This window comes from Trachemys scripta, chromosome 1 (genome assembly GCF_013100865.1).
Source record: "Trachemys scripta elegans isolate TJP31775 chromosome 1, CAS_Tse_1.0, whole genome shotgun sequence".
Lineage (NCBI taxonomy): Eukaryota > Metazoa > Chordata > Testudines > Emydidae > Trachemys > Trachemys scripta.
Window position 1 is genome coordinate 226,580,840 of NC_048298.1, and position 27,474 is coordinate 226,608,313.

Below are 27,474 nucleotides of genomic sequence, written 5' to 3' on the forward strand. Positions count from 1 at the left end.
GTCCCGTTACAAGTAACCCACCTTCATTTACTCATCTGTAATTCTTCTTGTAGTTTTCCCATGCCTTACATTTGAGGCCTTTCATGGTTTTACCTACCCAGAGAAAAAGCAAGGCTCTGTCACCCATAGCTTAAGTACATGGCCCTTCGGCCATTGCTCTCCTTTTATCTTGCCTTTATCCTATTGATTTCCCACCTTTGCTTCATTTTTTTGTTGCGCTTTAGATCTGGAAAGAGAAGAAAAACATTAAAAGACGTATGATACAAGAAGTGAGGTGCAGGTTAAGCAACTCCAGAAAAAAGGAGCCAAAAGAATTGGAGGGAAGGACTAGTGTCTTTAATTCAGCACTTGACTGATATGGAGCCATGAGATCTATAAAGGAAGGCTACTGTGTAGCCTTCTATTTGTAAGGCAGAAGAAGAACATACAATATTTACATTTCACAGAGGGTGGGATAAGTTCCTAACTGCATGCTTTATGTGCAAATTACAAGAATAGAATTTGGCTCATTCCTCTCTGCCCTGTTGAGAATTGAGGTCTAGTCTAGTCACACCCATCAGTGATGATGTTACACCCAAGTAATTTTGTTGTTTAATCTGCACTGCCTGAGCGACATAGTTATACTGACCTAAGCACTGCTGTAGACAATGCTATGCGGGAGAGCTTCTCCTACTGACAGCTACCGCCTCTCACAGAGGTGGAGAGTGCTCTCCTGTTGGCTTAAAGCATCTTCACCAGAAGTGCTATACTGACCTGTAGGGGCACAGCTTTGCTGCTGTAAATTTGTAGGGGAGACATGCCCTGAGACTTGCAAACAAAACACTTAATATCTGTAAAGTGTAGTACACATTCTTGAGTCACAGCAAGTGAGGGTTGTAAGGCTTCATTAGTGTTTGATAAGCAGGATAGCCTAGGGTGAAGGCTATAATAAATGCACTTTTAGTAGCTTATCAAGCAAAGGACCCTAGCGCAATAATTGAAGCTTACAGAATTACCGCTATTCAACGCATGTACAAAAGCCTATATTAGCAAGTTAACTTTTCAGGCATCCCAATGTGTTAATGATTCAGTATGGCCTTTAACTGCACATTAAACTGTAAGTAGGAAACAAAGGGCTACAGTCAATAACTAAAACCCTACCCAGCCAAGGTGGTGTCAAAGTGCATTTTGGTGGGTATTTTTAATTAACTGAATGTACCCCATTTATTAATACTCCTTATGTAAATAATAATTCAACATTTAATTGTCAAACATTTCAACTCAGCTACAATTGGTGAAAATGTTATCTTGGTTTATTGCATGTCCAGTAATGCTCATATGTTCAGGGGGCTACTATAGGCATTTGATTGTTACCTTTTTTCCAGGAATGTAATAGACTCAAAACAATCTACTTTTCAACTGTCATAATTGTAGATACAGGTTTGGTCTGTAAAGTAAGTTTACATTTAAGCTACTTTGAATGAGAGTTATTCAGCAGTACTTGATCGTGTTTTCCTCACAATCAGAAGTGTCCCACTTTATAGCACTATTAATATTTAAGTGATTGGCAAGTTATTTCCAAGGGACCAAGAGCCACAAAGAGGGGAAAGAGGGACATGCTGCATTGCAGATCAGAGTTAAAGATGTGGAATAACTTTGTAAAACAAAAACATTTCATAACAAAATATACACAGAATCAAGTATTGATATTGCTTATGATGGGGGAATGTGTGTTCCTTGTAGTCAGAAGCTTTGTGTCTTATTAGAGCCATCCCTGAATTCTTGAGTCAATTGTGCTTCCCCAAGAGGTTGGAACTATTTTTCGAACAAAGTTTGTTCATCTTTATCACCTGCCCACTAAAACTACACTATGCACTCTCCTTGGAGAATGTCTTGAAAGTGGCTATCACTAAAATCAGTGAATGATCTTGGCACCAGTTACCTGAGAGATGACCACATCTTACCTGTGATTCACTGCACTAGTTAAGATATATCTGAGATATTCTTGCTCATAGTTGGCAGTGACCTTTCCAAGGTTGTAGCAGGACTTAAGAACTGACTCCCACTGATTGAGAAATGATATAAAGTGCAAACACTGATTCCCCCCTCCACCCCCCACTACATCCATTTAACTTAATACTACTAGTGCTAGCTTTGCATTTCCACAAATAAAATACACTTCTGATGAGAATTGCAGCAGTGGGAAGCTTTAACATAGCAGTAGCTCAAGCCTGCAAATGGTTTTGGAAGGGCAACTCCTAACTGTCTAGGGTTTTATTTGTTTCTCAAGAAAATGACACCCAGCAAGTGTTCAGTTGTTGCTAACAGAGTAAAAACACACTACAAGACAGTGAGTTAGATCTGTTAGGGAGGAGAGAATACATGTCTGACTAATAAGAAAAATTAGATTATCAGTGTATAAATGATGGATATCCATTTTAGTTAGTACTTACCTTTTACATTCTACCTAACTTGATATTACATTGATCTTGAAGATTTGCTAGGTTGTACAATTTCCTTTCCCTCTGAAGTATGATCAAACAATTTAAAAACTCTTTAAATCAGTTTAAATAAAAACAAACCATTCTGAATGTATACTTCCTGAGTCTTTACTGTTTCAAGTTTACTAATGCTTCAATAGTAGTCAGTTTAACTAGTTTAGTTATGTGTTTCCCACAAGTGCTGTAATTAGCCACTTTAGTGACAGCTGCTGTAAATTGCTCCCTACACCTTTCAGTGCATTCCAGATTAATAGTCTTACTCTTCCATATGCTGAAACAGACATGGTGAATATTCATTATGCAAAAGATTCAGGTTCATGTCAATGTGCTTACCACCAATGCAAAATTAAAGCAATTTATTTTTGATATAGTTAAAATTGTTATTAGTGCAATAAGTCTCTAAAATGGAAAATATTTACAAGTTTACACAGATAACTTAAGAGCAACAAAAACAAACCATGTACTGAGGTCATTGCAGTGTGTCTTTTTAAAGTAAAAAGAAGGCAAATTAAAACTCCATCACTATTCTTGGTCCAAACTAATCAAACCTAAAAATTTACGATTGTCTGTACATATTGTTCAAGTACATCATCTGCTTCCAAACTCAAACTCAGACATTTTACAGCCAAAAAAAAAAGTTACGAAATTGTTCTTGTCTTAACACATTTTCAGAATGCTGCCAGACTTCCATTTCTCCTGGATGGGACATTCTCACTGGATTGTATTTCACCTACAGAGGTTGAGCTTTCTTCATCATGATTAAAGCATTCATATGTGGTTGGCAGAGTGCCATTGATTGCTCGGTCATCTTTCCGCAAGGAGACAGGCAGATTTGCTAGAGTGAAATTTACATCTTTAAAGGCATGCAATAAAAAGATCCCCACAATGATAGTGAGAAAACCACTGAAGGTGCCAATAATGTCAGCAGCAGACATGTGTTGCCACTCTTTGAAAAGAATAGCAGAACAAGTTAAAACAGATGTTGTAAAGAATACATAATATATTGGAGTCACTATGGAGGTGTTGAATATATCCAGGGCTCTGTTTAAATAGTTGATCTGTGTGCTCACACAGATTATAAGACTTAGCAGCAGAATCCAGGACAAAGGATGTTTTAGCACAGGTTTTCCTGCAATAAGTTCCTTGATAGTGATGCCCAAGCCTTTCACGCAGGAGACTGACAATGCTCCAATTACAGAGCAGATTGTTATGTACACAAGAATGTTGGTCTGTCCATGGCGAGGTCCTACCACAAATATCAGTATTAAGGACACAATGACGACAGCTGTTGCAAAAACCACAAAACCTGCAGTGGGGGTGGAAAAAATCACTTATTTATATACAGTACACAAGAGCATCCTGTTAGGTACCAAGAAACGTGCATATTTTAAGGGCAACAAGTCAAGGGTGATAGGCTTTTTTTCTCCCCTTCATTTTATTAATTACATGTTCAAATTATTATCTTTCTTCTACCAGTCATCCAAAATGGAGACTACAACAAATCTTATGACAACTGATGAGCTGGCTAAAATAAGAATGGAACTACGATTGCAGGCATGCCTGCAATTCCAAACTCTACTTCGCTACCAGGCTCTGAAATGAAGAATACGGTCCTAGATTGCCAGCCTCCCTTTTACTGCAATCCTTGACTTATTCAAAAGCACAGAACCAAGGGTATGGGGAGACCAGAGGGTGTAGTCATATATCTAAATGCTGTCTGTGATTTGTTTTGATTTGGATGCTTCACTCAGCAACAGGAATTTTAAGCCACTGATCGGACATGCTGATAATGCCCTCGAATAAGTCATTTCACCCCTCAGTTTCATCTGTAAAATGGAGCTTTAACTTCTTTGTAAAGTGCTTTGAGATCTACAGATATCAACTGCTATATAAGAAGCAGGTATCTCATTTTTATTATAATATAATGTGAAACATAGATGACTCTGACCTAAATTTTAGCTACTAGTCCTAATGGTAACCCTTTGATATTGTAAATTTCCCCCCCAGTCTACGCTTAATTTTTTAAGATCAGCTCAAAATTGACTTAAACAGATGACGTTTCTTTGCAGAAAATGTAACAAGGGGAAAATAGCTGTCCGCTTCTTAGGTTAACATATTAAACTGCTAATTTATTATTCTTTTGGAACATACTTTTACTTGGACAAAAAAATTATACACTCATTGTTTAATCCTGGCATTCTGTACAAAATAAATTCTCTAGTATCCTTCAAAGCTCCCGCTAAGTCTATTGTAGAATTCAAACTCATATTTTATTTACAGATGTAGAAAAACTGAGGTGGTCTTTAACTTTTTGGTACTAGAAATTTGCAACAGTTGCAACTGTAAATGAACCACAGTCCTTCTAGCAAAGTAGAATAAACATACTTATCTTCCTTCATTAGCTACCCTGCTACTTACAGATGAACTTGACATTCTCTCTCACCTGGATCTCCTAGCTTGTGAGACATTTCATTCAAAGTTTCTACTTCCTCTTCTTGTGGAGCATGAATGACCATCACAGTTGACCCCAATATACTTAATAAACATCCAATTTTTCCATGCAGATTAAGTTTTTCATTTAAAAAATAGGATGAAAGAATGGCACTGAAAAGAAAAAATACATTGACAGATTAGAAATCAGGAAATATTTAATTAATTTGCCCACCGCAGACATCAAAAAACATTAGCATCTTAAAGTTCAGAAAACGCTTTTCGCTAAGTAATTAAGAACTGTTAATTGTTATTCTAAGTTAAGGCTCCAAATAAACAAAGAGGGAAAACAATCTGAATACAGAATTAAGTATATACTGCCTCACTATGCAGATAAAAGCTCTACAGCTCCCTTGTTTCAATATCTAATTGAGTGCACAACCATCTGCAACATTACTCATGTCCATACATTTCTATTAGACTAAATCCACTAATATATTAAGCGTAATTACAATTGTCTATATTAACATGTCTGCTATGCACTAGACTATTTGTAAATGTCTGGAGGCCCAAAAGTTGTTTTAAATTATGCTGCCTCCTCAAAATTGCAAGGGAGAATGTTATACATCATCCTCTCTATGAAATCCCTCTCCAAAACAATGTGGTGTGCTGATGCAAAATCCTTGACTCTCTAAAGACAAATGAGATCCTGACTTTGGTCAGGAATGAAAATTAATTTATTAGTCGTCTTCCTTTTATTTGTGCACATCATAACTGGCTTCCATCCTCAAGAGATGCAGAAGACAGGAATAGCAGGGTGTTGCAAGTCAAAGTGAAGATACGCTGCTAGAGCTGACTCATCTTATGCCTGGATTAAGTCAGTGCTACTCCTTCCATTTTTATGAGTACTAAGTGTAGTCAGAGTTAAGCAGAAAGCCATATTTAACAACTCAAATTTAAGTGATAGACATTTCTAAATACGTACTTCGCGTCTACCTCTCTGAAATAGTGCTTCTTTCTAAACAGTTCTTACCTTACAAGAACACTGAGAGCTCCCAATGGAGTCACTAATGTAGCTGGTGCAAATGCATAAGCAGCAAAGTTAGCTACTTCACCAGCTCCCACTGCAGAATAAAAAAAGAATGAGGAAGTCTTAACACATGTAAGAGAAACCTCTGAAACTGAACAAGTGTTCCCACAGAGAAGAAATTCAACTAAAATGTTCACCTGACATGGAAGTTTAATATAAGCAGAACTCAAAGCTAGCAGCTAGATATTCCATATAACAAAAATAAATCTCACCTCTAATTTAAGCTAACCCATTTTTATTTAACAGCCTCTGCATTTCCCCATCCTACTAACTCAGGTCATTTAATTCTCACATAAGCAAAATAATCTGCAATTGCATCTTCTGTGAAGCAGTACATAAATTACGAGTCAAGTTAAATGCGCATAGTCACACTGTTTAAGTCCAAAGTTTAGGAGATGTGTAAAAAGATAAAACAAAACCAAAGAGAAGGAGAGAGAGGAGATTTCAAAATATTTTAAAGTAACTTTTTTCAATGAATGGTTTTGTATTTTGTATTGGCTGGGGCTCCTGCAGAAGGGCCACGTACCCCCAGGAGGCAGGGATAAAGGAGAAAGCCAAAGCCCTACCCCTACCTTCTCCTCCCCCCCCCCCCCCCCCCCCCCCGCCCACACACACACAATCCCTCACCTGGAGGCAGCAGGGCTCCCACTGTCAGCCCTGAGTTGCTGCAGAAATGCAGAAGTAAGGGTGGCAATGGGGTGCTAAGTCTGCTGTGAAAAGTGATACTGACGAATATCACTTTTCACATCGCCACCCTTACTTCTGTGCTGCTGCTGGTGTAATGCTGCCTTCAGAGCTGGGCACCTGGCCAGCAGCTGCTGCTCTCCGCTCTGCATTCAGAGCTGGGCGGCGGTATATGTACCAGGGAAGACACATAGAAAGGGGAGTCAGATCAAACAAGTTTAAGAACCACTGGTCTAGTTTAACTGCCCAAGCTTAGTGAAGTGAAAAAGAAAAATACATAAATAGTAAAAATTAAAAAGAGGTGAAATTCTCTGCTGATCAAGAAAAACTATTGAAAAAATTCACTGGAGATATATCCTTTTACACACACACACACACACACACACACACGATAGATGGAGATGGTGATAGATAGATATCTATCTATCTCCAAGAACCTTCTTTTTAATTTGATGTTAATTACAAAGATATTACTAATAAAAATCCGTATTTAAAAAAAAAATTGTATCTCAGTGTACATAGGTATGCACTATTTCTAGCTTTGGTTATTGTGTATTCAATTTTTTTGAACATTTTGATATTTAAAATATTTTAACACTGGTTATTATTTTTGATATTTACTTGACAGAAGTCCAGCCCACCACAGCCACTCTTTAAGATATGCATGACCGCCTTGACCTGGAATTGGAAGAACGAGAAATTAATCAGCAACACATAGGGGCAAGCATCAATTACTATGATCAACAGTTATATTCCAAAAAAAGAATTATTTTCAAGCCATGTTACAAACATATATGCAACCACTCATTAAACAAACACCTGCACAATTTGATGCATAATAAGAAGTTAGGGTTGAAGTCAAAATATTTTCAATCACTTAAAATGTGCAGATATTACTGTGCAATTTGCTCTAAAGATTAGCAGCATATATATTTTTCTTTGGGACTAGAAATGGCATTACAAACCGCACGGTATTTGCCTATTCTGAGGTAATGTTCTAGACTCATAAAAGTTAAAAAACAAATTAAATAAAAGGGGATTTAACAGAATCCCTATTCTTACAGTTGACCTAAATAGTTCCACAGTTTGTAATCCCAGTTGACTACTCACATTCTTCCTATTATACAGTAAATTAGGAGGATATCCATAGGAAGATACAACTTTATCTTGGGGAAACAGTCAATCGTGTAATCTAAGGAGAGTGTGTGTATGTGTATACATTAATGTACACACTTTAAGCCACACGCCACCATGGTATTTGTGTGAACTTCAAAGGTAGAGGCCATACAATATTTGCCTCCCCTCCCAAACTGAGAGCACACATTTGGTGTTCACTCATAGCAACACCAACTTCTCTGGAATCACCAGAGATGGAAGGTTCTAATCCTGTGCTGTGTGGTGGTGGCGTGGCTGTAGCGCCGCCAGCCACCGGTGCTGCAGCAGTGCGTTAAGAGGGCAGGGGAGTTCGGTGTGGAGGTCATGGGGCAGGGGTATGGATGGTGGTTGGGGGGAAACAGGGGGTTGAATGGGGGCAGCAGTCCCGGGAGGGGGGGGCAGTCAGGGGTAGGGGTTCCAGGGGCAATCAGGGGACAGAAGAACAGGTGGATGGATGGGGCAGGAGTCCCAGGGGGGCTGTCAGGAACGAGAGGAGGGGTTGGGGGAGTCCAGGGGCAGTCAGGGGACAGGGAACGGGGGTCTGTGGATGGGGCGGGGGTCGGATGGGGCAGGAGTCTGGGTGGGGGTGGGGGGTGAAGATAGGAGGTGGGGGCCGGGCCACGACCCCCTCCCCTAACCGGCCCTCCATACAATTTACGAAACCCAATGCAGCCCTCAGGCCAAAAAGTTTGCCCGACCCTGTTCTAATCCACACCCACACCCACAATTAACCTTTTAGTTTCTTTGATACACTGCAACTGTTTCAGTGTGGGTCACTTAACTGAGGGCAATAGCACAGACTATTTTCAGACTGATACAATTGGTCAACAGAGGACAATTGGTGTAGAAGGGCAACAGTCCATCCAACATCATCTTGAATATTTCTAGCTGTTTTCTATCTGAGCTCTTATGTTGTGCCGTCACTGTAGTATCTCAACACCCAATGCACAGTTACCCCACTACTACTTCAAGTCTTTACCATATTTATCAAATGCACAGTCAGCTGTAGCAAAAATCCAAAACGTTGGATGGACACAATGCAATATTACCCGAGGGATGAACCAGTTCTTAAAATTATTTGCTTTCGGTTCTGATGAAGTATATTAACTACTATTAAACTGTCAATATAACAAATTCTTTTAGTATATATACACACACAACACCTAATAAGAATTAAGTAAAATATCCTTATGTTTTTGTGCTACAGTAAAATATTAACCCAAAAAACACAACCATCTAAGGTTCTGGAATGTCATCTTCCTGAACACTACCCTTCCCCCTTCAGGCCTCCCCCGTCCTTTTTTTATTATTATTATTATTATTTCAGCATTTCTGACAATGAAAGTCTTCGGGAGACATTTTAGTTTTAGAAAATAAAAGCTGAGATGTATTCTGATCAAATACTTTGACACAATTACACTATTTATGAGCCCATCCATTTCGGCAAGCATCCAGGCAATCAGGATCGATCGCATTGGTTCCCAAATCATTTTCAAGTACAATTCAAGGTGCAGTTTAGACCTACAAAGCCCTGATTTGGGTCCTAAGTATCTTAGGAATTGCCTCTTTCATCTCTATCTCCACAGCGGAGATCAACTGAGACATTCAAACTTATAGTTCCTAGGTTTGTTCACTTGGAGGCAAGCACTCTCATTGTAGAGGCCCTGACTCTAGAATTCATTCCCCTCCACATCCTCCAACAGTGCCAGTATGTTGATCTTCCAATCACACTATGAAGATCATCTCTTTAAACAGGCTTTTTCTAGGTGGAGGGGGAAGCTCAGAAGAGGGAAGCAGGTAGGATGTAACCAGGTTTATTCTTAACGGACATGTTCTTTGATTAACATATGCAAATTTATAGTTTGTTTTGGAAATGTACTTAGAGGGCACTAACTGAATATATTACAGAAAGGGATTTCACCTTTTACTATACTTAACGAACTAGAAATAATTCAAAGAGTCCAGTGAAAATACAGGAGCTGAATATTTTAGGTCTAGAAATTTCATCTCTCAATAAGGAACCAAAGTAAATCAATACTCAAAAAAATCAGAGTGAAAATTCAGTAGCCATTCACTAAGCATTCAAATAAACTTAAAAACAAGCAAAAGTTCTCAAGTGCATACCATACCTGCTCTCATGGAGCCCTTCCTGGCCAGCCGGAGGAGACCCTTCTTTTTTAGGATGAAACTCCCTCCAATGAAAATGCTGGAGCTCATAGCCAACACGAGACCAATATAGAAATCATATTTTCCTCCACTCTGGGTCATTGCGTAAGCTACTGAAGTGTTCAAAACTGCCACATCGATCATGGAACAAAAGAGCTGCTGTCACTGGAGACAGGGTGATGCAATGCTGAAACCTGAACAAGTGCATATATATTATCACAACAGGATTTCATACAAATAAATTACAAGTCTATTTTCTTATGGAAAAACTCTGTTTGCAGCCAACAAAAATGGCAGTGTGGCTGGGCCTGCCCCAAAGAACCTGGACTCTAAAGGCAGATAACAAAGATCAGAATACACTGGATGAAGGTGCATACTTGAGGCAGGGGTGAAGTAGGACAGATAACTGATTAAAGATTTTGAAGAAGTGCAGAAGAGCATCTGGCACTCCAGATGAGAGTTCACAGTACAAGAAGCAACAAGGAATGACGCTTGAAGACAAACGTAAGCAGATCCATGTACACCTCTACCCCGATAGAACACGACCCGATAGAACACAAATTCGGATATAACGCGGTAAAGCAGTGCTCGGGGGGGGGGGGGGGGGCCTGCGTTGCCCCCTGGGGGGACAAAACAAGGTTAAAAAAACACGGTTTCCCCTAAAAAAAAGGAAAATTTTTTTGGTTCCGGGGAAACGGTTTNGGGGGGAGGGGGGGGGGGGGGGGGGGGGGGGGGGGGGGGGGGGGGGCTGCGCACTCCGGTGGATCAAAGCAAGTTCATTATAATGCGGTTTCACCTATCACGCGGTAAGATTTTTTGACTCCCGAGGACAGCATTATATCGAGGTAAAGGTGTATTTTCAAACATATAGTGTGTGTGTGTTTTTTCTTCATATTCACACATAGTTCCACTCCATATCACTCACAAAATATCGTTATTTATATTAAAATTAGTTTACAATCCGGGTTCGAGTTAAGACAGCCACAGCATCCCAACAGACACATAAGATTACGGGAACAATGGAAGAAAAAAGATTACCAAGGACTGTTCAAATCATGGTAGTTCAGTTAGCACAGACCCTTTTTTGGGATGCATAAGAATAGTGCCTTTAAGGAATAACGTAGCAGAAACTGCAGTAACCACCAGCAATCCTGTTTACCAATAGATTTTGCAGGGTTGTTTTTCTCAGTATAAGTTTAACAAAGCACCCCTGATGCTTATCTACAATGGCAATGGAAGAGTTTACTATGGAAAAGCCTTCACTCAGACTATTGGAGTCTCACGCCTAGCTATGTGGAGAACTGCAGCAAGGGCCTAAGAAAAGTGTTAAACAAGAACTTTTAGAACAGGAGTCAAAATCTTCAATGCACTCCTGTTTCTGGCATGATATGACAATTGTCGATTTGCTCTAAATTATACTACTTTTCTGATACATGGTGCAATAAAGATATTACAGTTTCTTTCTGAGACATTAGATTTTGGATTTTTAAGGTATGTGCATAAGCAGTCTTAAAACACTGAAATGTTCTGCTTAATTATATTTCAAGGTGATTTACTAATTTCTGCCAAATATGAAAGGAATTAAATTTTTCTCATTTCCACTTTTAAGTTGCAAAGAATTCTTTTAATACAGCTGACCAATAGAGAGCACTACCCTGATGTACTTCCACACAAAAAAAACTCTGGATAAAAACAGCATCAAGTTTCTATATACTGGAACTGCAGAGGGAAGAGGTCAACAAAAACGTGTTGAAACTTACAGGAATATATGAAATTTTCATAATATTCCTGGTTCACCTATGTAATACATGTTCCAGATATAAAAGAAACTAGCATATAGTGAAAGTCAATTTATGCATGTATATGATCTAAAGGACAGTAATAAAATATTTCTACTTCAATGTCTATTGACAAGATGAATTCAGAGTCTGTGCAAACACTGTAAAACCATACCACAACCTACTGCTATTTCCCAAATGTGCAGGCGGTCTGAGGGGGCTACGGTGCTGGTGCATCAAGGTCCCAACACTGCTGCATTGGCTGAGGACACCATGCTGTGAGGAGCCCCTGATGCACTAGTGTCTTGGCATTCACACCAAGCTCTTATCCACAGCAGCTCATATGGACAGCCCCGGACCCCCACTCAAATACCATCACCCCACACTCCTGACTGCCCCGATTCACCTGGCACACCTTAAAGGAAATGAGGAGGGATATGAATGAGTAAGCAAGACTATGGTTCTCCCTCCCCTGCTATGCTCCCTTAACTCCTCTATTATGGGCATGGTCAGAGAATGTTCTGAGACGGAGCAAAGGGTGGGGGTGGGGCTGACAGAAGCAGAGCTGTGTAGGACAGTGAAATATGGGGGCAATCCAGTTTATGCATGGAAAAGTGGAATGAAGGGAAAACAGGACTCAGTCAGGGAGTATGATAGAGTGCAGCTCTGTGGCAGGCCAGGATGGGAAGTGGATCACAGGAGACATTCAATCTCTGCAGGGACAGCATGCAAGACAATACACAGTAATGATTGATTTTCAGTGTTTCTACTCCTTAAAAAATGGGGAAATTCCCACACAAGACCTCTCTGACTTTGCTAGACTGTCTAGCCCATGAATGCAAAACTGTAAAAGAAATCAGCAGTTTAGCTTGGTATAGCACCGCAATCCTCCACTCGTACCCGAACCCCCTCCCTCACACAAAAAAAAAAAAAAATCACCCCCACACCCAGTGAGCTAATATTCCTATCCTGGTCTGCCTGCTCACAACTTTTGAGAGAAGGTTGGGGTAATACTTCTGAAAGCAGGGTCCCTTCCATTTCCTGTTGGGAGAATGATGTTTGGTCAGTGTTTTCCATTTTAGATATTCATACTGAGCAGCAGGTGGTTTCCAATTCAGCAATCTCTACAAAGTGGATGTGACAAACTGACAGAGCTCATGTTATCCTACTATACCCTAAATACACTTTATGAAATTAAGTTAAACCTTACTGAATTTGTGTTAATATTTTTGGGGTACATTTTATTAAAAGTGCAATTGTGTATGTGTTATTTAGGCACTGTATGTACCTTTTCAGTAGGGAGGGAGATGCTCATATTCTTCCTCCTTTATAAGCCCTTTGAAACCGCCCCCCCCAAGAGGTTCATATACCCCTTCAAACTGGATTTTCCAGGGAACAACAGACAAAGAAAGGGTTTTTGGATAAATAGCCTGTTTTTAAACTGACTCAGGGCCTTCTTCCTGATCCAGCAAACAGATAGGACCCAGGGTTCACGGAGGGCTCCAAACCTTAGTGAAAGATTGGAAGGAGTGGCCCCATAAGACTGTGTGTTTGTTCTGAGCTGAAGCTGTGATAAACTTGTCACCACAAAGAAAACCCTGTGGACGGGGTACTGAAGGACTGCTCTTGCCAGAGCTCATGCTAGTGTTGGGGGATACTCTGGTAAGCTTATTTGCACACATGTAGGTTCTTTTATTGTTTTAATATGTTTTCTCTGTAATGCCTTTTACCTTAAGAATAAAATATGGTTGCATAGGAAGTACAAGGTGGTATCTTATAACTGTAGCAATTATACCTGGTAACCATCTCTGAAGAGAAAGCAAGCAGGTGTCATTGTGCAATCTGTCTATGGTGGGAACAGCACAGTGAAGGCAGGGAACTGGACAGTCTAGAAATACCCTGATCAGAAGAGACAGAAATAGGGTCTTCACTAGAAAGGCAACAGCAGGGGAGCTGCAAGGTGAGAGTGGGTGCCCTGCTGGACCACTAAGGTGCAGTCATTCTGAACTGTGACAGTGAGTATGAGTAATGACTACGCTCCCTAAAACTTGGCTATGTCATTCATCTCATGCGTCTCTGGTAAGCAATTCACAAATTATAGATTTTAAATAAAGCTATTGGCCCAACCCCCCAAACATAATCAGAACACAAATATTTTTGACTCCTCAATCAAGTGCTTAGTTGTGGAAGGCTTAAGTTTTGATAGAACAGACCAAGGAAAGACAAAAGTTATTTGAATAATTCTAACTAGAATAGGTTATTTTATATGATTCAATCTAAAAATTGATTAACAGAGCAACTGAAAAGTCAGTTTATTTGCTGCAAATCCATTCTGATGCAAAATTTTTTTTTTTATTGGAAATAACCTAGTGCACTGTCCAATCTTCATGGATGCACCCACATAGTTCAAGCACCACTCTGTTTTCTTAACATGCAATAGTGCTTCAGCAAATACCAGTATATAAGAACTTTCAACACAGCTCTTTCCTGATCAAATATCTGTTGGGTTGGGAAAACGGCAGGAGTAACTGTTCCATTCACAAAATACACGCATGATACTGGCGTTGCTCAGAATAACGTCAGGTGAGCAGTTTACAAAATACAAAAGAAATAAACACTTTCCTTGGACAAAAATAGTTTCACTGCAAACAAAAGAAGATTTTATCATGAGAAATCCAATCCCAGTGACTTGTACTGGGGTATCGCTTGTTTTTTGAGTTGTTGACTTACCTGTTTATAGCATAACAGAGCCTTTGTCATACTCTTGATAGAGCTCAGAATCGGTTTTGACTTTCTTCTAAATGAATATGCATTCTTCCATCTTTTATAAATAAATATCAAAACGAATAACTTTAAAGACTAGCATTTATGCAAATCCTTGATGCTGTAAACAAAGGACAGTACAAATCTTTAAGGGCAAAATGAGACTCAGTCCCCTGGTGAAGAAAAGCTCATTTCATGTAGTGGAGTGAAGAAAGATAGTCCTGAATGGCTGTCTCCCACTCCTCGATATCAGCTGAGAGGAAGCGAGGAATAAGGTCAGAACAAGCCATATCATACACCCCTTAAAGGCAAAGATCAGGACTACATTAGAAACTTACCAGCATAGCAACAACAGGTAGGGGTGTGATTTTTGATGGTATTTTTATGCCAGCAAAACCCTCCTTGCACAGATCAAGTTATACTGGCGTAAAAGAGCTTTTGCTAGCCTAGCTATTGGTGAAATGGTATCTAAACTATATCAGCAAAGGCACTTTTTTTGCCAGTATAAGCTTCATCGATACTAGGGGCAAGTTTACACTTAAAACACTGTGCCGCTGTAGCACTTTAATGAAGATGCTCTAAGCCAATAGGAGAGAGCTTTCCCTTTGCCACAATTAATCCACCTCCTCGAGAAGTGGTAGCTATGTTGGCAGGAGAAGCTCTCCCACCTTATAGCACTGTCCACATATGGGATTAGGTGGGTATAACTACATTGCTCAAGGGTGTGGATTTTTCACACCCGAGTGATGTAGTTATACCGATATAGGTCTGTAGTGTAGACCTGGCCTGGTAGGGTTTTGCTAGTATAGCTACAGCAGCAAAGTTTTTAAATACAGACTATGCCAAACTCTCATTTTCTCCACCCCTTCTTTTTTAGGGGACATGGGGGATGAGGAGATAGGAGAAGTCAGGCTCTAAGATTTCTCTGCTCTGGGAAAGGGAAAAAAGATATCCGATCATGATACTGCATCATGTACAGCTTGAAAATTGATGTTATGACTCACTGGCACTGAGTCACATACAGTAGGCAATTCTCTGAATTTAGGCTAGCAACACCTTTGTCACTCTCTTGATAGGGCAAGTACAGCTTGAGTCCACTGTTTCTTTCAACTTCCATTAATAAGAATAATGATGCACTTTAGATTTTCTCTCTCAATTCAAAATTGCATAAATGGTTAGCAAACAACTCTCAGTTCCTTTTCTTTTGAAGATTTTCATGACCCATTTCTAGCTCTTACTATGAAACCTTCAGGGTCTGTCTAAGGCTAATTCCAATTTTAAAGTGGTATCTGTAATTTCTGGTCAAACTCAAATTGCTAGCAGACTTGAAGAAAAGCTTAGTTTGGAAAGGAAACAAGGCAAAATCCCTTTCGATTTTTCATCACCATCTAGGACATGGCTAGTACTTTCTGTGGATGGGATAGTAATATTTTGCGATGGTTTTGTGGAGCTGAGATACAAATTGCAGATTACAATTATACAATTTTCAAGGCAGTGACTGTCTTTTACTGTATATCTGTACAGTGCCCTGAACAATGGGGACCCTGACCATGATAGGGGTATCTGAGAACTGTAATACAAATAATAAATAATTTGTGACCAATATTTATTCCTAGAGAAACCTTCCTTTTAGTTTTTCTATTAACTGATGTGACCTATGTGACTAAATTACATGCTGCAGTACATTTTAAAATGTTATTATTTTGTAATACTAAGGCTATTTTTAAAACACTGGCATGGCAGTCCTCTGTCCATGGTTTATAGTTTATGGAAAAGGGGAAAAAAAAACGCTATAAGTTTAAATAAGAGGCCTGGTATGTTGGCTTGTCTTCACTGCAAAGTTAACTTGAGTTACAACTCAAGTCCTGTGCACTACCTTAACCTCAAGTGTGACTGTCCGTTTATCTCAAGTTTTCTGGCCCATCATGTTTTATAGGTTAAAACTTGAGTTAGCAGCTATTGAGTTTTGCTAAAACGACAACTCTGTACTGTGGATGCAAGCGAACGCCACTTGAGTGCCGATAGTCCTCCAGTGCCTTCCCCAATTGTCCACCACCACCACGTGCCGAGAAAGGACAGACAGGTTTTCTCACAGTCAACTGGGAAAATATTCACAGAGCAGCTCAGCTTATTTTAATGCAAAGAATTATGGAATATGCCCCAACAGTGTTAGCTGCACACGAGTGAGCGCAACGCCACTGTGGACACAGAAGCTGTAGTGTTATTTCACACTGTGACTGGTTCTCACTTGAGGTAGGCTAACTTGTGAGAAGTACCTGACTGTAGATAACTCTAATTAACTCTGCAGTGAAGACATAAGATACGAAAGGCAATATCTGAGCTAGGCAGTTAAATCTTTGAAAAGCTCTGACCATCATGAAGAGATTTTCTTTTTCAATGGACCATCTCCCAGAAGGTGTCAATTCCTCTTGGTATATTTGTCTTAAAATAACTGTTTGGGAAAGCTGGGGAGGGGATTTAATAAATATGTCAAGGTGGGCAAAGGAAAAGTCGCCCTGTAGACAGCAATATGATGCTGGCAGGTTGAGTGGTCAGAAAGAGGGGACTGCTTTCAAGGGATATAAGCTATTCACTTTTCCTTTTTCCTCTGTAATTACACAAATAGTTTAGCTTATTCAAAATGAGAGTCTAGATACATTAAGCAAACCAATATTTTTGTTTCAACTTCATTTTCATTCTGTTTTTAATAAATCTTGGTTTTACTAAGATTACTGTTTAGGGGTAATTTCATGCAGCATCCCTCCAAAAAACAGATCCCCATAACCTCAAAGGAGAAGAGTAGAGAGCTTCTGGAAACTACACCTCTCAACGCCTTGGTTAAGGGGCATGTACAAAGCTGTCTTCTCCCAGTGATTTGTACTGCCATTATGCTGAACACAAGGGGAGAAGCCAGAAGACCATGGAGAAGATATTGTTTTGGTCACAAATGCTGTAAATTTGCTAAAGTGTTCTCTTACTAAGTGCACATCCCAATTCAACATGAAATTAACTCACTCTCACAAAGCTGGCCGCAACTCAACTGTGGAAAATCAGCTTGCTACTGAACCCATAAAGTTGTGACTCAGGGATCAGTTTACTTTTGTAGAATAAGAGCTTGGAACCATAGCCAGCCACACACAACAGAATATATACTGCCCTTTAGGAGGCATCTACTCATAGCCTGTGCGAGTCAACTCATGTAAAAGAAACAGCTCTCAGAAGGCAACTAATCGCATCAATTTAAAGAATGGAGCTATGCTCTCCCTCATAAAAATAAGAGCCCTGACAGGCAAGACAGTACGATATTGCTTTTGGGAGCAAGGGGATAGAGGGAAAACAATGTTGTGGAAAACTTCTGTGAAGTAGGAAAGAGCACCAATCAGTCGCTTGAAAGGAAACTCATTTGTCTTCAAAATCTCATACAGGAACAGGCCACACCTGACATCGTAAGCCGTGAGAAAGCTCTTTGCCTTCCAAGTTGCTGTTCTCAATGTGCCAGCAGAGTAGCAAAGTGATATTTTCCAAGAGACCTTACCAATTTCACTTTCCTGTTACAACATGAGTAAAGTGACTAAGTAACATTTACAGTAATAGTTCAATTTCACATTCCTACTCCATTAGGCCATAGCAGTAAGCACCCAAATAGGAGAGAAAAAAAAAAAAAAAGGTGATGTTCAAATTAAACCAGGTTTTTGTTAAGTGGAGACGATATTGATTAAAATACATAAGTTTGTGAGAACGATGTGCACAGTGTAGCACTTGAAATATATGCAAAGGCGGCAGAAAAAAATAAAAGACAATGTAACCCTTCACCTTGTGCATGTTTACCTACAGATATGACCATAAAAGTTTCCTTTGTTAAGCAATGAGAAGAGGAAGTGGCCTTACCCGGTAAAAGTTTACCTGTTCAGAAAGGGATGAAGGGGCTGGTCTACACTGAAAAGTTATGTCAGCCTAGCTGTGGCTCTCAGGGGTGTGAAAAATCCATACTCCTGAGAGATGTAGTTAAGCCGACGTAATTGTAGGTAGTGCTAGGTTGACAGAAGAATTCTTCTGTTGACCTAGCTACCACCTGTTGGGGAGGTGGATTACTTATGCCAACGGCAGAAGTCCTCCCGTCATCAGAGGCAATTCCAATGCTGAAGCATCGTGGCAGCACCGCTGTAGTGTTTTAAATATAGAAATACCAGCTAAAAATCAATTGTGACTAAAACTTTCTAAACATTCAACACTAAACGAAGGTGGTATTTCATGAAGCACATTAGGGAGCTAGTCCTTTTTACATTTAAAATTAGGTAGTTGTAAGTCAATACCAAGGGGGTCCTAACTTAGCCAAAATGACAAGTTTTATACCCTGTTTGCAAATGGAATACTGCTCATGGAGAGGACTGTACTCTTTCCATATGTGAGCAGAATGAATTCCAACTTTTTACCCAGTTTTGCCACTGAAAGTAAACAAACAAAGCCACATTAATAATTAGGATCTCCTTCATTCTAAAATAATCCACGCTGAAAATACTAAATGTTATAAGAGTTGTGACATAGCTCTAGCATACAAAGAAGCTGTTAAACTGTCAAATATTATTACTTTTGAGGCCACATCTACATTCTATACCGACAAAGCCAAGCACTCTTAGTGTAGATGCAGCTATGTAAGATATAGTAAAACCACCCTGTAGAAGAGTTGGCCGGGGCTCGACCCGCTCTCGGGCGGCGGGGAGCCACACCGACTCACTACCCTTGAGGCTGGGGCACTGGGTCTGGCGGCATGATCTTCCTTGGCACCCCTTGTAGTCCTGAAAGGTACAGTAGGCCTGGCCCTGGCTCAGGGCGGGCACCAATGTTATCCGGGCTCAGACCCTCAGTTAGGGCTGAGCAACGGTCAGCAAAGTATATAAGCTCAGGCCCTAGGCCAGGGCTGAGCAACAGTAAACAAAGTATATAAGCTCAGGCCTTAGGTCAGGGCTGAGCAGCAGTAATACAGTATTTAAGCTCAGGCCCTAGGTCAGGGCTGAGCAACAGTGATACGCCTAAGCCTCACAGGCCTGGGAGAGAGGGAGACTGCCACCCACAGGTTGGGTGGCAGGGGGGACGCAGGCCCTCCCGCTCCACTGCGTCCGAGGCCCTAGCAGCGGCAGAAGACTCGCTGCTTTGTCAGTGGGGTTCCTGGCCGCAACACACTGACATAGGCTCCAGCAGTGCTGCAGCCAGACTGGGGTCGGCTGCCCCCAGGCTACTTCCACACTCCCCCTCGGGGGTCTACCTGGGTGCTGGCGTCGGCGGGATCCTGGACCATGGGTTCGTCTGGCAAGTCCGGCGGCTCCTCCGGATAGGAGGCGCAGGGCAGGCCCGGCGGCTCCTCCGGATAGGAGGCGCAGGGCAGGCCTGGCGGCTCCTCCGGGTAGCGGGCGCAGGGCAGGCCCGGCGGCTCCTGACGGCCATCCCGAGCCGCAGAGGTTTCCCAGCCCCGAGCTAGGCTGGGGACGTCTGGTCTCTCCGGCTGCTGGGGCCTGACTGAGCTCTGAGGGCCCGGCTTTATACTTCTGGGTCGCCGCCTGACCCTCTGAGGGGCGGGCTCAGAATTTCCTAGCTCTGCCCACTCCGGCCTCCGGATGGGCTCTTCCCTCTCCGGGGCGGCGGGGAGCCACACCGACTCACTAGAACCCCCCATAAGTGAAACAAGCCACACACCTGTAAAATCACAGTTATGACCATATAACTATGTCTACTGGGGCTTCTGCCGGCATAGCTATGTCTGTCAAAGATCACATCTCACTGACCCAGCTATGCCAGCATAAGTCTGTAGTGTAGACCTGGCCTGAGCTACGTCGCTGTAGTATAGATACTTACTACAACAATGGAAGGAGTTTTTCTGTTGCTGTAGTAAATTCATGCCCTGAAGAGGCTGAAGCGAGGTTGATGGAAGAATTCTTCCGGCAACCTAGCAGCATTTACGTAGTGGGGTAGGCCGACCTAACTACATTGCGCAGGACATGAAATTTTTCACAGCCCTGACCAACATAAGTAGGTGGAACAAAGTTTTAGGTATAGTTCAGTCCTGAAAAGAATGGAATTTAGTCCTCAAAACATTATATGAGCATGTGGCTATTACCATTCTGAGTCATTTGAAGAAGATATACTGACTTTTGTTTTCACAAATTTAGCAGAAATAAAACAAACTTAAAAAACGCAAAGATATTTGATTTTTAAAATATTTCAATTTTAAGTTTCTGAAGTATTAATATATTTAAAATTATTTTAAATGCATTTTAGGTGGCTCTACCTAAGAAAATGGTCATAAAAATTGTGACATTTATTGAGTGAACCCCACAATAAATAAGTGGCCAGTACAAGACCTCTGCATCATACGTCCCACTTCAGCCTTTGAAAGAGATTGAGAGATTTAAGCAGTGCATATGCCTTTGTTTGACCCTCTGCACAAAAACAAATTTCATTCTTTCTACCTATTGAATCACTATTCAATTTTTAATTTCAAAATTGGATTGTTTTCTTACAGATCTCTTACCTTTCTGGCATCCTATAGATACTTCTTCACATGCCATTTACCTTCCATTTTGCTAATCAAATAGACCACATTGAAGGAAAAAGGAAGCTAACCCAAGATCTACGATGACACTATTCTTTAAAAAAGTACCATGCTGAAGTGTCATTTTATTGAGCAATAAAATGTCTTGAAATTAATTTTTTCTAGTGCTGAACTCTTATATAAAACTCTTAACTTAATCACATTAAGATATTACTAAAATAACTATTATGGTTAAGGAATCCAAGATTTAAGTATTCTGAGTAAATGGATACTCCACAACAGCAAAATCAAGGAATGTTTTCAGAATCAAGACCCTTTTAAAATGAATTAAGAAAGTTCACACCTATCTGTTTCAGCCTGACTACAAATTTCAGGAAGAAGCAAAGCACCAGTTTTAAAACAGAATTTTGAGACCTTTCCTGTGGATTTCTGTAGACTGTAGATTATTTCAGAAAATAATCCTGCATGCTTTGTTCACAGACTTCAATTTTCCCAGATAATAAAGACAACTAAAATCTGAGATCTTCATTCAGACACCATGATGTTTAAATTCAACAACTGTGCATTCTGAAAAATCTGCCGATACTAGGAAGTTTATCCTAAGGACCAACATACTAAAAGTGTTTGTAATGTTACCTGGACTGCCTAAACTCTTGCCATGTCTCCAAGACTATTTTTATTAGTTTGACATTAAAGAGCAGTATTGATACTTCACTTCACAGAGAAGAAAGAGCAAATCTGTTGACACTTTTCATCATTGACTTTTGTTTTTGGTTATGTAGCAGCAAAATGAAGCAAACCTACCACACTGCAAGATCTGGGGACTAACAGGAGTAACAGGTCAAATATACTAAAGGTACTACTTCATCCTATTTAGCAAGTCTCTGTCAGTCTACATATTTGCATTTTTTAAACATTTTGCTGTAGTGATAAGAAATATACTCCCCTTTACTATGTCACGTTACATAGTAAATTAAGCGTTTCAGTGATAATATAGTTTTGATACTGGAAGCCTTTACTTTAATTTATACAATAAGTTATATAAATGAAATCTCTACAAAAATAACCAACAAAAACACCATAAACAAATATTCTCAATACATTGTGTGTTAGGACGTTAACAGTAAAAGTCCTATTAAGTTAAAGCCTCCCCCTGGCTCAAGCATCTTTTGTCCATTCATACCCCTTTTTTCTTTAGTGTCAGGTACAGATGCCTCTAAAGAAGGACAGCTGCAGCATAGCATGAAACCAACAAAGACTACCAACAGCAGTTGATACAAGAGTGAATTAATTTAAAAATCAAGTGCTATTTTCAAAATGGTGAGATGTATGCAGAATGGTACATATAAAGAGAATATGTAAAACTACTCTGGAAAAAAGTAATGCCACCTTAAATTTTCTGATTAAAATACAATTATATAGTCACAAGAGACCTATAAAAAGCATGTTAGCCATAAAATTAAATAGTGCATATAATATTCACCTATTATGTCAGGTAACTAAACTAAAAAGCGATTAAAATATAACAGTGATGTAATGAAACATTAGTACAGAGACACAAAGCAACAGCTGTGTTAAAGTTGGATTTTAAATCTACCTATTAGTGTAAACACCTTTAAGTAGATCTTTCTCACTTCTTAAAACAATTGCATAGCAGTTTAAGTTTTTATTAACAAAAAGTTAAAGCTGCAACTGACATGCTTTTGAAAGCCCCCATGTCCCAAATGGAGCAGGAAGCCACGTTTTTATAGCAGCAGTCTATCACTAGCTGCATACTCTACTTCTGAGGGAATTGTGCAAAAAAAAAAAAAAAATCCGCAAATTTTGTCAGTAACAACCCTCCCCCCTGCTTTCCCCTAACTTGGCGGTGAGGCTGCACCTGACCCTGCCACAAGGGCCGGACCTGCCACAGAGTTCTATGTCCCAGAGGGGAAGGGAGGAGGCGCTACAGGGTAATCTCCAACCTCTGTGAAGCCAGTGGCCTGTGCTCCCTACTGCCATGTTGGAACCTCCATATTTATTTATTGACAAATAAATTGACAAATAAATTTGCAGAATTTAAAAAATAGTGTGCAGAATTTTTATTTTTTTGGTGCAGAATTCCCACAGGAATAGCAGGCAAAGTAACTCACCAGGGTTAGCAGCCCCGCATCAGGCACACCAGGTGTGGGCAGGCAGACTCAGCCCAGCAGGAGTCCAGGAGTGAGGGGAGAGGGTTCTATGTGGAGCAATCTGGGTGGGGGCAACTCGGGGGGGGGGGGGGTGTCAAGATGCACAGGTGCTATAGGACTCTGCGGAGGGGGTCCAGGTGAACGTGGTTGGGACTCAGCAGGGGGTTCTGGGTGTAGGAAGATGGGTCCAGGTGCTGGGGGAATGGGACTTGATGGGGTAGGGGTCCAGGAGCAGCTGGTTGGGGCTCAGTGGAGTGGGGGATCCAGGTGCAGGTGGCTATGGAGTGGTCCAGGTGCATAGGTGATGGTGCTCATCAGTGTGTGGGGTGGTCTGGGTTTTGGGGGGTGGAGGGGGAGAGAAAGGGGCTGGATACACAAGAGTTGGGCGGACAGGGGAGCAGCCCCCTGAACACTGATCCCTCCCCGTAACTGAGGAGCGATGGAGGCAGGAAGCACATGGAGAAGGGAGATACAGAGCTGGGGGACGTTTCTGGGAGTGGGTCTGACCCAGACCCAGCTGCTCTGTGCAGGTCAAGTGCACTCCTCTCCCCACCCAAAGTGGGACTAGCCTCTGAGTCCAGTGCAGAATGGGAGCCACCAGTCAGGGTGGGACTGGGGTTCGGCAGGGCTCTGGATGCAGAAGGTGAGGCTGGTGGAGTATGGGTATAGGGGGTCCGCAGCCCCAGCCAGAGCATCCCCAGCCCTGCACTGCCTGCAATGACTTAACTCTCCTCTGGCTGCACCCAGAACAACTTACCTATGTTGTTGGGTAGGGGAGCGTGACTGCTCTTGCAGCTTCTCTTTGCTTCCCCATCAGAAAGTAATTTTTCTTCAGGGAAGCACAGAAATCTGCATGGTAGATGCATTCTGTGCATACGCAGTGGCGCAGAAAACACTCCAAGTTTTGTGGCTTGGCTACTACAGTAGCTTTAGAAATATTCAATATCACAGGAAGTTACAAAAAAATCCGAGAACACTACATTTTACACAGTAGCTATTTAAAAAAGAACAAAGAATATGTTATAGCAGTATTTGTAATGAGAAAAATTAGAAGTTCAGGAGATTAGTTTAAGGATGTCCTTTTGTCTACCTATAAAATCAATTATAAACTAGTCAGGGCAGGTCCCACATTTTCCTATATATTTGTGTAGTGCCTAGCACACTGGCTGCATTGTCTATAGGGGAAAAAAAAGGTGTGTTCTTAACTTGGGTGAGTTAATACGCCCAAGGTAAAGTCTTCAAGCACATCTAAAACATTTGGATAAATGGTTTCAGATGATGAGGGGAAATGACAAAGTATAAACCAGGGGTTCTCAAACTGGGGATCAGCACCCCTCAAGGGGTAGCAAAGTTATTACATGGGGAGTCCCGAGCTGTCGGCCTCCATCCACCATAAACCCCGCTTTGCAGCCAGCATTTATAATGGTATTAAATATATTTAAAAGTGTTTTTAATTTGTAAAGGGGGGGGTTGCACTCAAAGGCTTGGTGTGTGAAAGGGGTCACCAGTACAAAAGTTTGAGAACCACTGGTATAAACAGAGCTGGAAAGGGTTTTAGGACAGTGTCTGGGGGGGGCAATGGTGTCACACAGGCAGAGAGAAGAGTGAACGGCAGCAGAAGCTGCCAGCCATGGAAGGCGCAATCGGGCAGTAAATAAGGAGTGGTCAGAGCACACTGAAGTTTAGAGAAATGCTTCCCCAGGTGGTAAGAAAAGGGCTCGGGCAGAACCCAGCGCCCCCCTGGAATGACCTCGAGCGCCGCAACTCCCGACCGACGGGACCCACGGCTGAAGCGGCGGCACGGACGAGCCCCCCCGGGGATCGCTTCTGCGCTGGCGGCTTTTCGCCTAAACAGTTCCCACAGCGGCACCATCGGCTCAGCGGCACCAGCGCTAATGCGGACGGGATCGGTGACCACGGCCGCTTTCACCAAGGCCCGGCCGGAGGAAGGGGCTCTCGGCTGGGCGGTTCCGCGGCGAGTGGGGGCCGGCCCAGCAACGGGGGACACCCGCGGAGCGGCGGGGGCAGCCCGAGAGCAGCGCCCGCCTGTCACCTGAACAGCGGCTCCGGGTGGCTCGGTACCAGCCGTGAGCGCGCGCGGGGAAGAGGGAGGGGGGAGGGGTTGGTCTGGGAGGCCGCAGGCCAGGGCTCCTGGCGCCACTCGGCGCGTGCCCCCGCCCCCCACATCGGTTATTACCGGAGGAGGCGGGGCGGGTTCGGGGACCAGCCTCGTTCCCAGACAGTAACTACCTGCCCTCCGCAGCGGGTCCCCGCGCGCCAGGCCCCGCCCAGGGGGCTGAGAGAAGGGCGCGGGCCCCTCCCCGGCCGCGAGTCCCCGCTCACCTGCGGCGGCAGCTCCTCACATCCCCGCCGAGGGGCGGCCCTGTCCCGGCGCGGGAGGCGGGAAGGTGGGGCTGGTCCCTGCACGCTCCGCCGCCATGGAGAACCCGGCGCCCAGTCGCGACTCACTCTTCCGGGCCGCGCCGCCCCGCCCCAGGCCGTCACAGCCGGCGGAAGGGGTGGGGCCAGCGCGGGGACGAGACAGCGGCGGCCCCGCCCCAGAAACCCCGACCACGTGACCACTCCGTGAACGCGGGGGGGGGGGGGGAGCTCCCGGGCCTGGCTCTCGCCGCGCGCCCCCTGCAGCAGCAGCGGAAGATAGGGTGACCAGACAGCACGTGAGAACAATCAGGAATGGGGGGGGAGGGGTAAATAAGAGCCTAGATAAGAAAAAGACCCAAAAATCAGGACATCTGGTCACCCTAGCGGAAGTATTGCTCTGTGCAACCCTGTCTCTGTCTCCGACTGCGGGGGGGGGGACGAGGACGATAAACGATACTAACTGCCTGCCTAGGGTGACCAGATGTGCCAATTTTTGAGGTCTATTTCTTATATAGACTCTTATTACCTCCCCTTCCCAATTTTTCACACTTTGCTGTCTGGTCACCCTACCTGACTCCCCCACCTTGTCACCCCCACCTGCAAGGAGGGGCTGGTTCTGATCTCCCACCACTACCTGAGCTAGATCTCCAGTGTGTGCCAGGAACCCGAGCTGGAACACGACCTTGCCTCCTCCACGAACCATTTAGTGCTATCATGAACTGGACAGAAAGGAGCACAAGGTGGGGAGGCTAGTTATTGTATTGAGGCTAGCTGTTCCTTTCCTGACCGGCTCGTACCCGCTTTCCTGAGCCAACCTTAGTTTTTATGTGTTTAAACAAGGCAGATAGGCAAACCATTTGTCCTCAAACCCTCTCCCACCCAGGCACAGTCCCAAAGTAGTTATGCCATCCGATGGTCCAGGGACATTACATCGAGCACATCACCGTCTACCAACAGTACCAGGAGGCGTGAGGCAGAGTGACATCATTCTCCCAGTACGAGAAAGGGACCAAGTGACCTTCTCCCTTGGATCATATGAACTGGAACCATAAACTCCCTAAACATTAAATCTCGCCAAATGAGGGTCAATCCATCCTCATCATCATATCCACTCATTATACTCCACACTCGAACACAATCACTCTATGAACGTCATACCCTCATATCTCAATGTCTGTACTTTGACCCATCAACCTTTTACCCCCAATCGGGGATATTGCAGATTATGTATTCTTCATGCCACCTGATCTTAAGCCAAATTTTGCACCCTTGATAATCTGTATGTTATTCCTTGATAACCAGAAACTTCTATGCTCAAACTCTGTTGAGGTTTTTTTTTTTCAACATCTTAATAAAATTTTAAAATCTATGTCAGCTCCAGCCTCTTTTCTTAAATTTAATAAAATCTGAAACAACAGTGAAAGGTTTTAAATCTTTAAGGGAAAAAAATGTGTTATACTATGGGATAAATTGTATTGTCCTTTACTTTTCAAATAATGGATAGATAGGAAGTTAAATATTTTCTGTAACTTATCTTCCATTTTCCCACTTTTTTTCCTTACTACTTTACTTTCCTCTGGTCAAAATATATTTTCCCTTATGCAGTACAAGTACTAATTTTGATTAAAGTCTCAGGTATATTTTATACTCTGATTAGTTGAGCCTCTTTCTCAACCTGACAAGAGTGATATACCCAACTTTAACAGCTCATAGTCTTAGGACCCAGGGGTGGTGGTGGTGGTGGGGTTTTTTGGACAAGACTACAGTATTCCTCCTGAGATACTCTAAAACTTAAATTGCAGGACAGCCTTTGAATGTGTAAGGGGCC

General features: G+C 42.3%; 1 protein-coding gene across 3 annotated transcripts; it reads right to left on the reverse strand.

Moving 5' to 3' along the window:
* Positions 1–2,599: 2,599 nt before the first annotated feature.
* NIPA2 (NIPA magnesium transporter 2) lies at positions 2,600–25,773 on the reverse strand. 3 transcript variants are annotated; one of them, XM_034757911.1, is made up of 6 exons: positions 25,318–25,339; positions 9,969–10,199; positions 7,306–7,362; positions 5,944–6,034; positions 4,924–5,084; positions 2,600–3,786 (listed from the first exon to the last, which is right to left on the reverse strand). In XM_034757911.1, exons 2-6 carry the CDS (start codon positions 10,147–10,149, stop codon positions 3,149–3,151), a joined length of 1,128 nt encoding a protein of 375 aa, XP_034613802.1. In that variant the 5' UTR covers positions 10,150–10,199; positions 25,318–25,339; the 3' UTR covers positions 2,600–3,148. The 3 variants fall into 3 exon arrangements, with proteins under 3 accessions (XP_034613802.1, XP_034613801.1, XP_034613799.1); XM_034757910.1 differs by lacking the exon at positions 25,318–25,339 and adding an exon at positions 14,514–14,910; XM_034757908.1 differs by lacking the exon at positions 25,318–25,339 and adding an exon at positions 25,608–25,773 and having other exon boundaries at positions 2,601–3,786.
* Between the last annotated feature and the right edge of the window lie 1,701 nt (positions 25,774–27,474).

Excerpts from the sequence above, each read along its gene's own strand:
- NIPA2 (XM_034757911.1), bottom strand. The coding sequence starts at position 10,149 with ATGATCGATGTGGCAGTTTTGAACACTTCAGTAGCTTACGCAATGACC. Across the intron at positions 7,363-9,968 it reads GAAGGGCTCCATGAGAGCAG|GTCAAGGCGGTCATGCATAT; the intron begins GTATGGTATGCA and ends TTCCAATTCCAG. Across the intron at positions 6,035-7,305 it reads GTGGGCTGGACTTCTGTCAA|TGGGAGCTGGTGAAGTAGCT; the intron begins GTAAATATCAAA and ends TTTATTCTGCAG.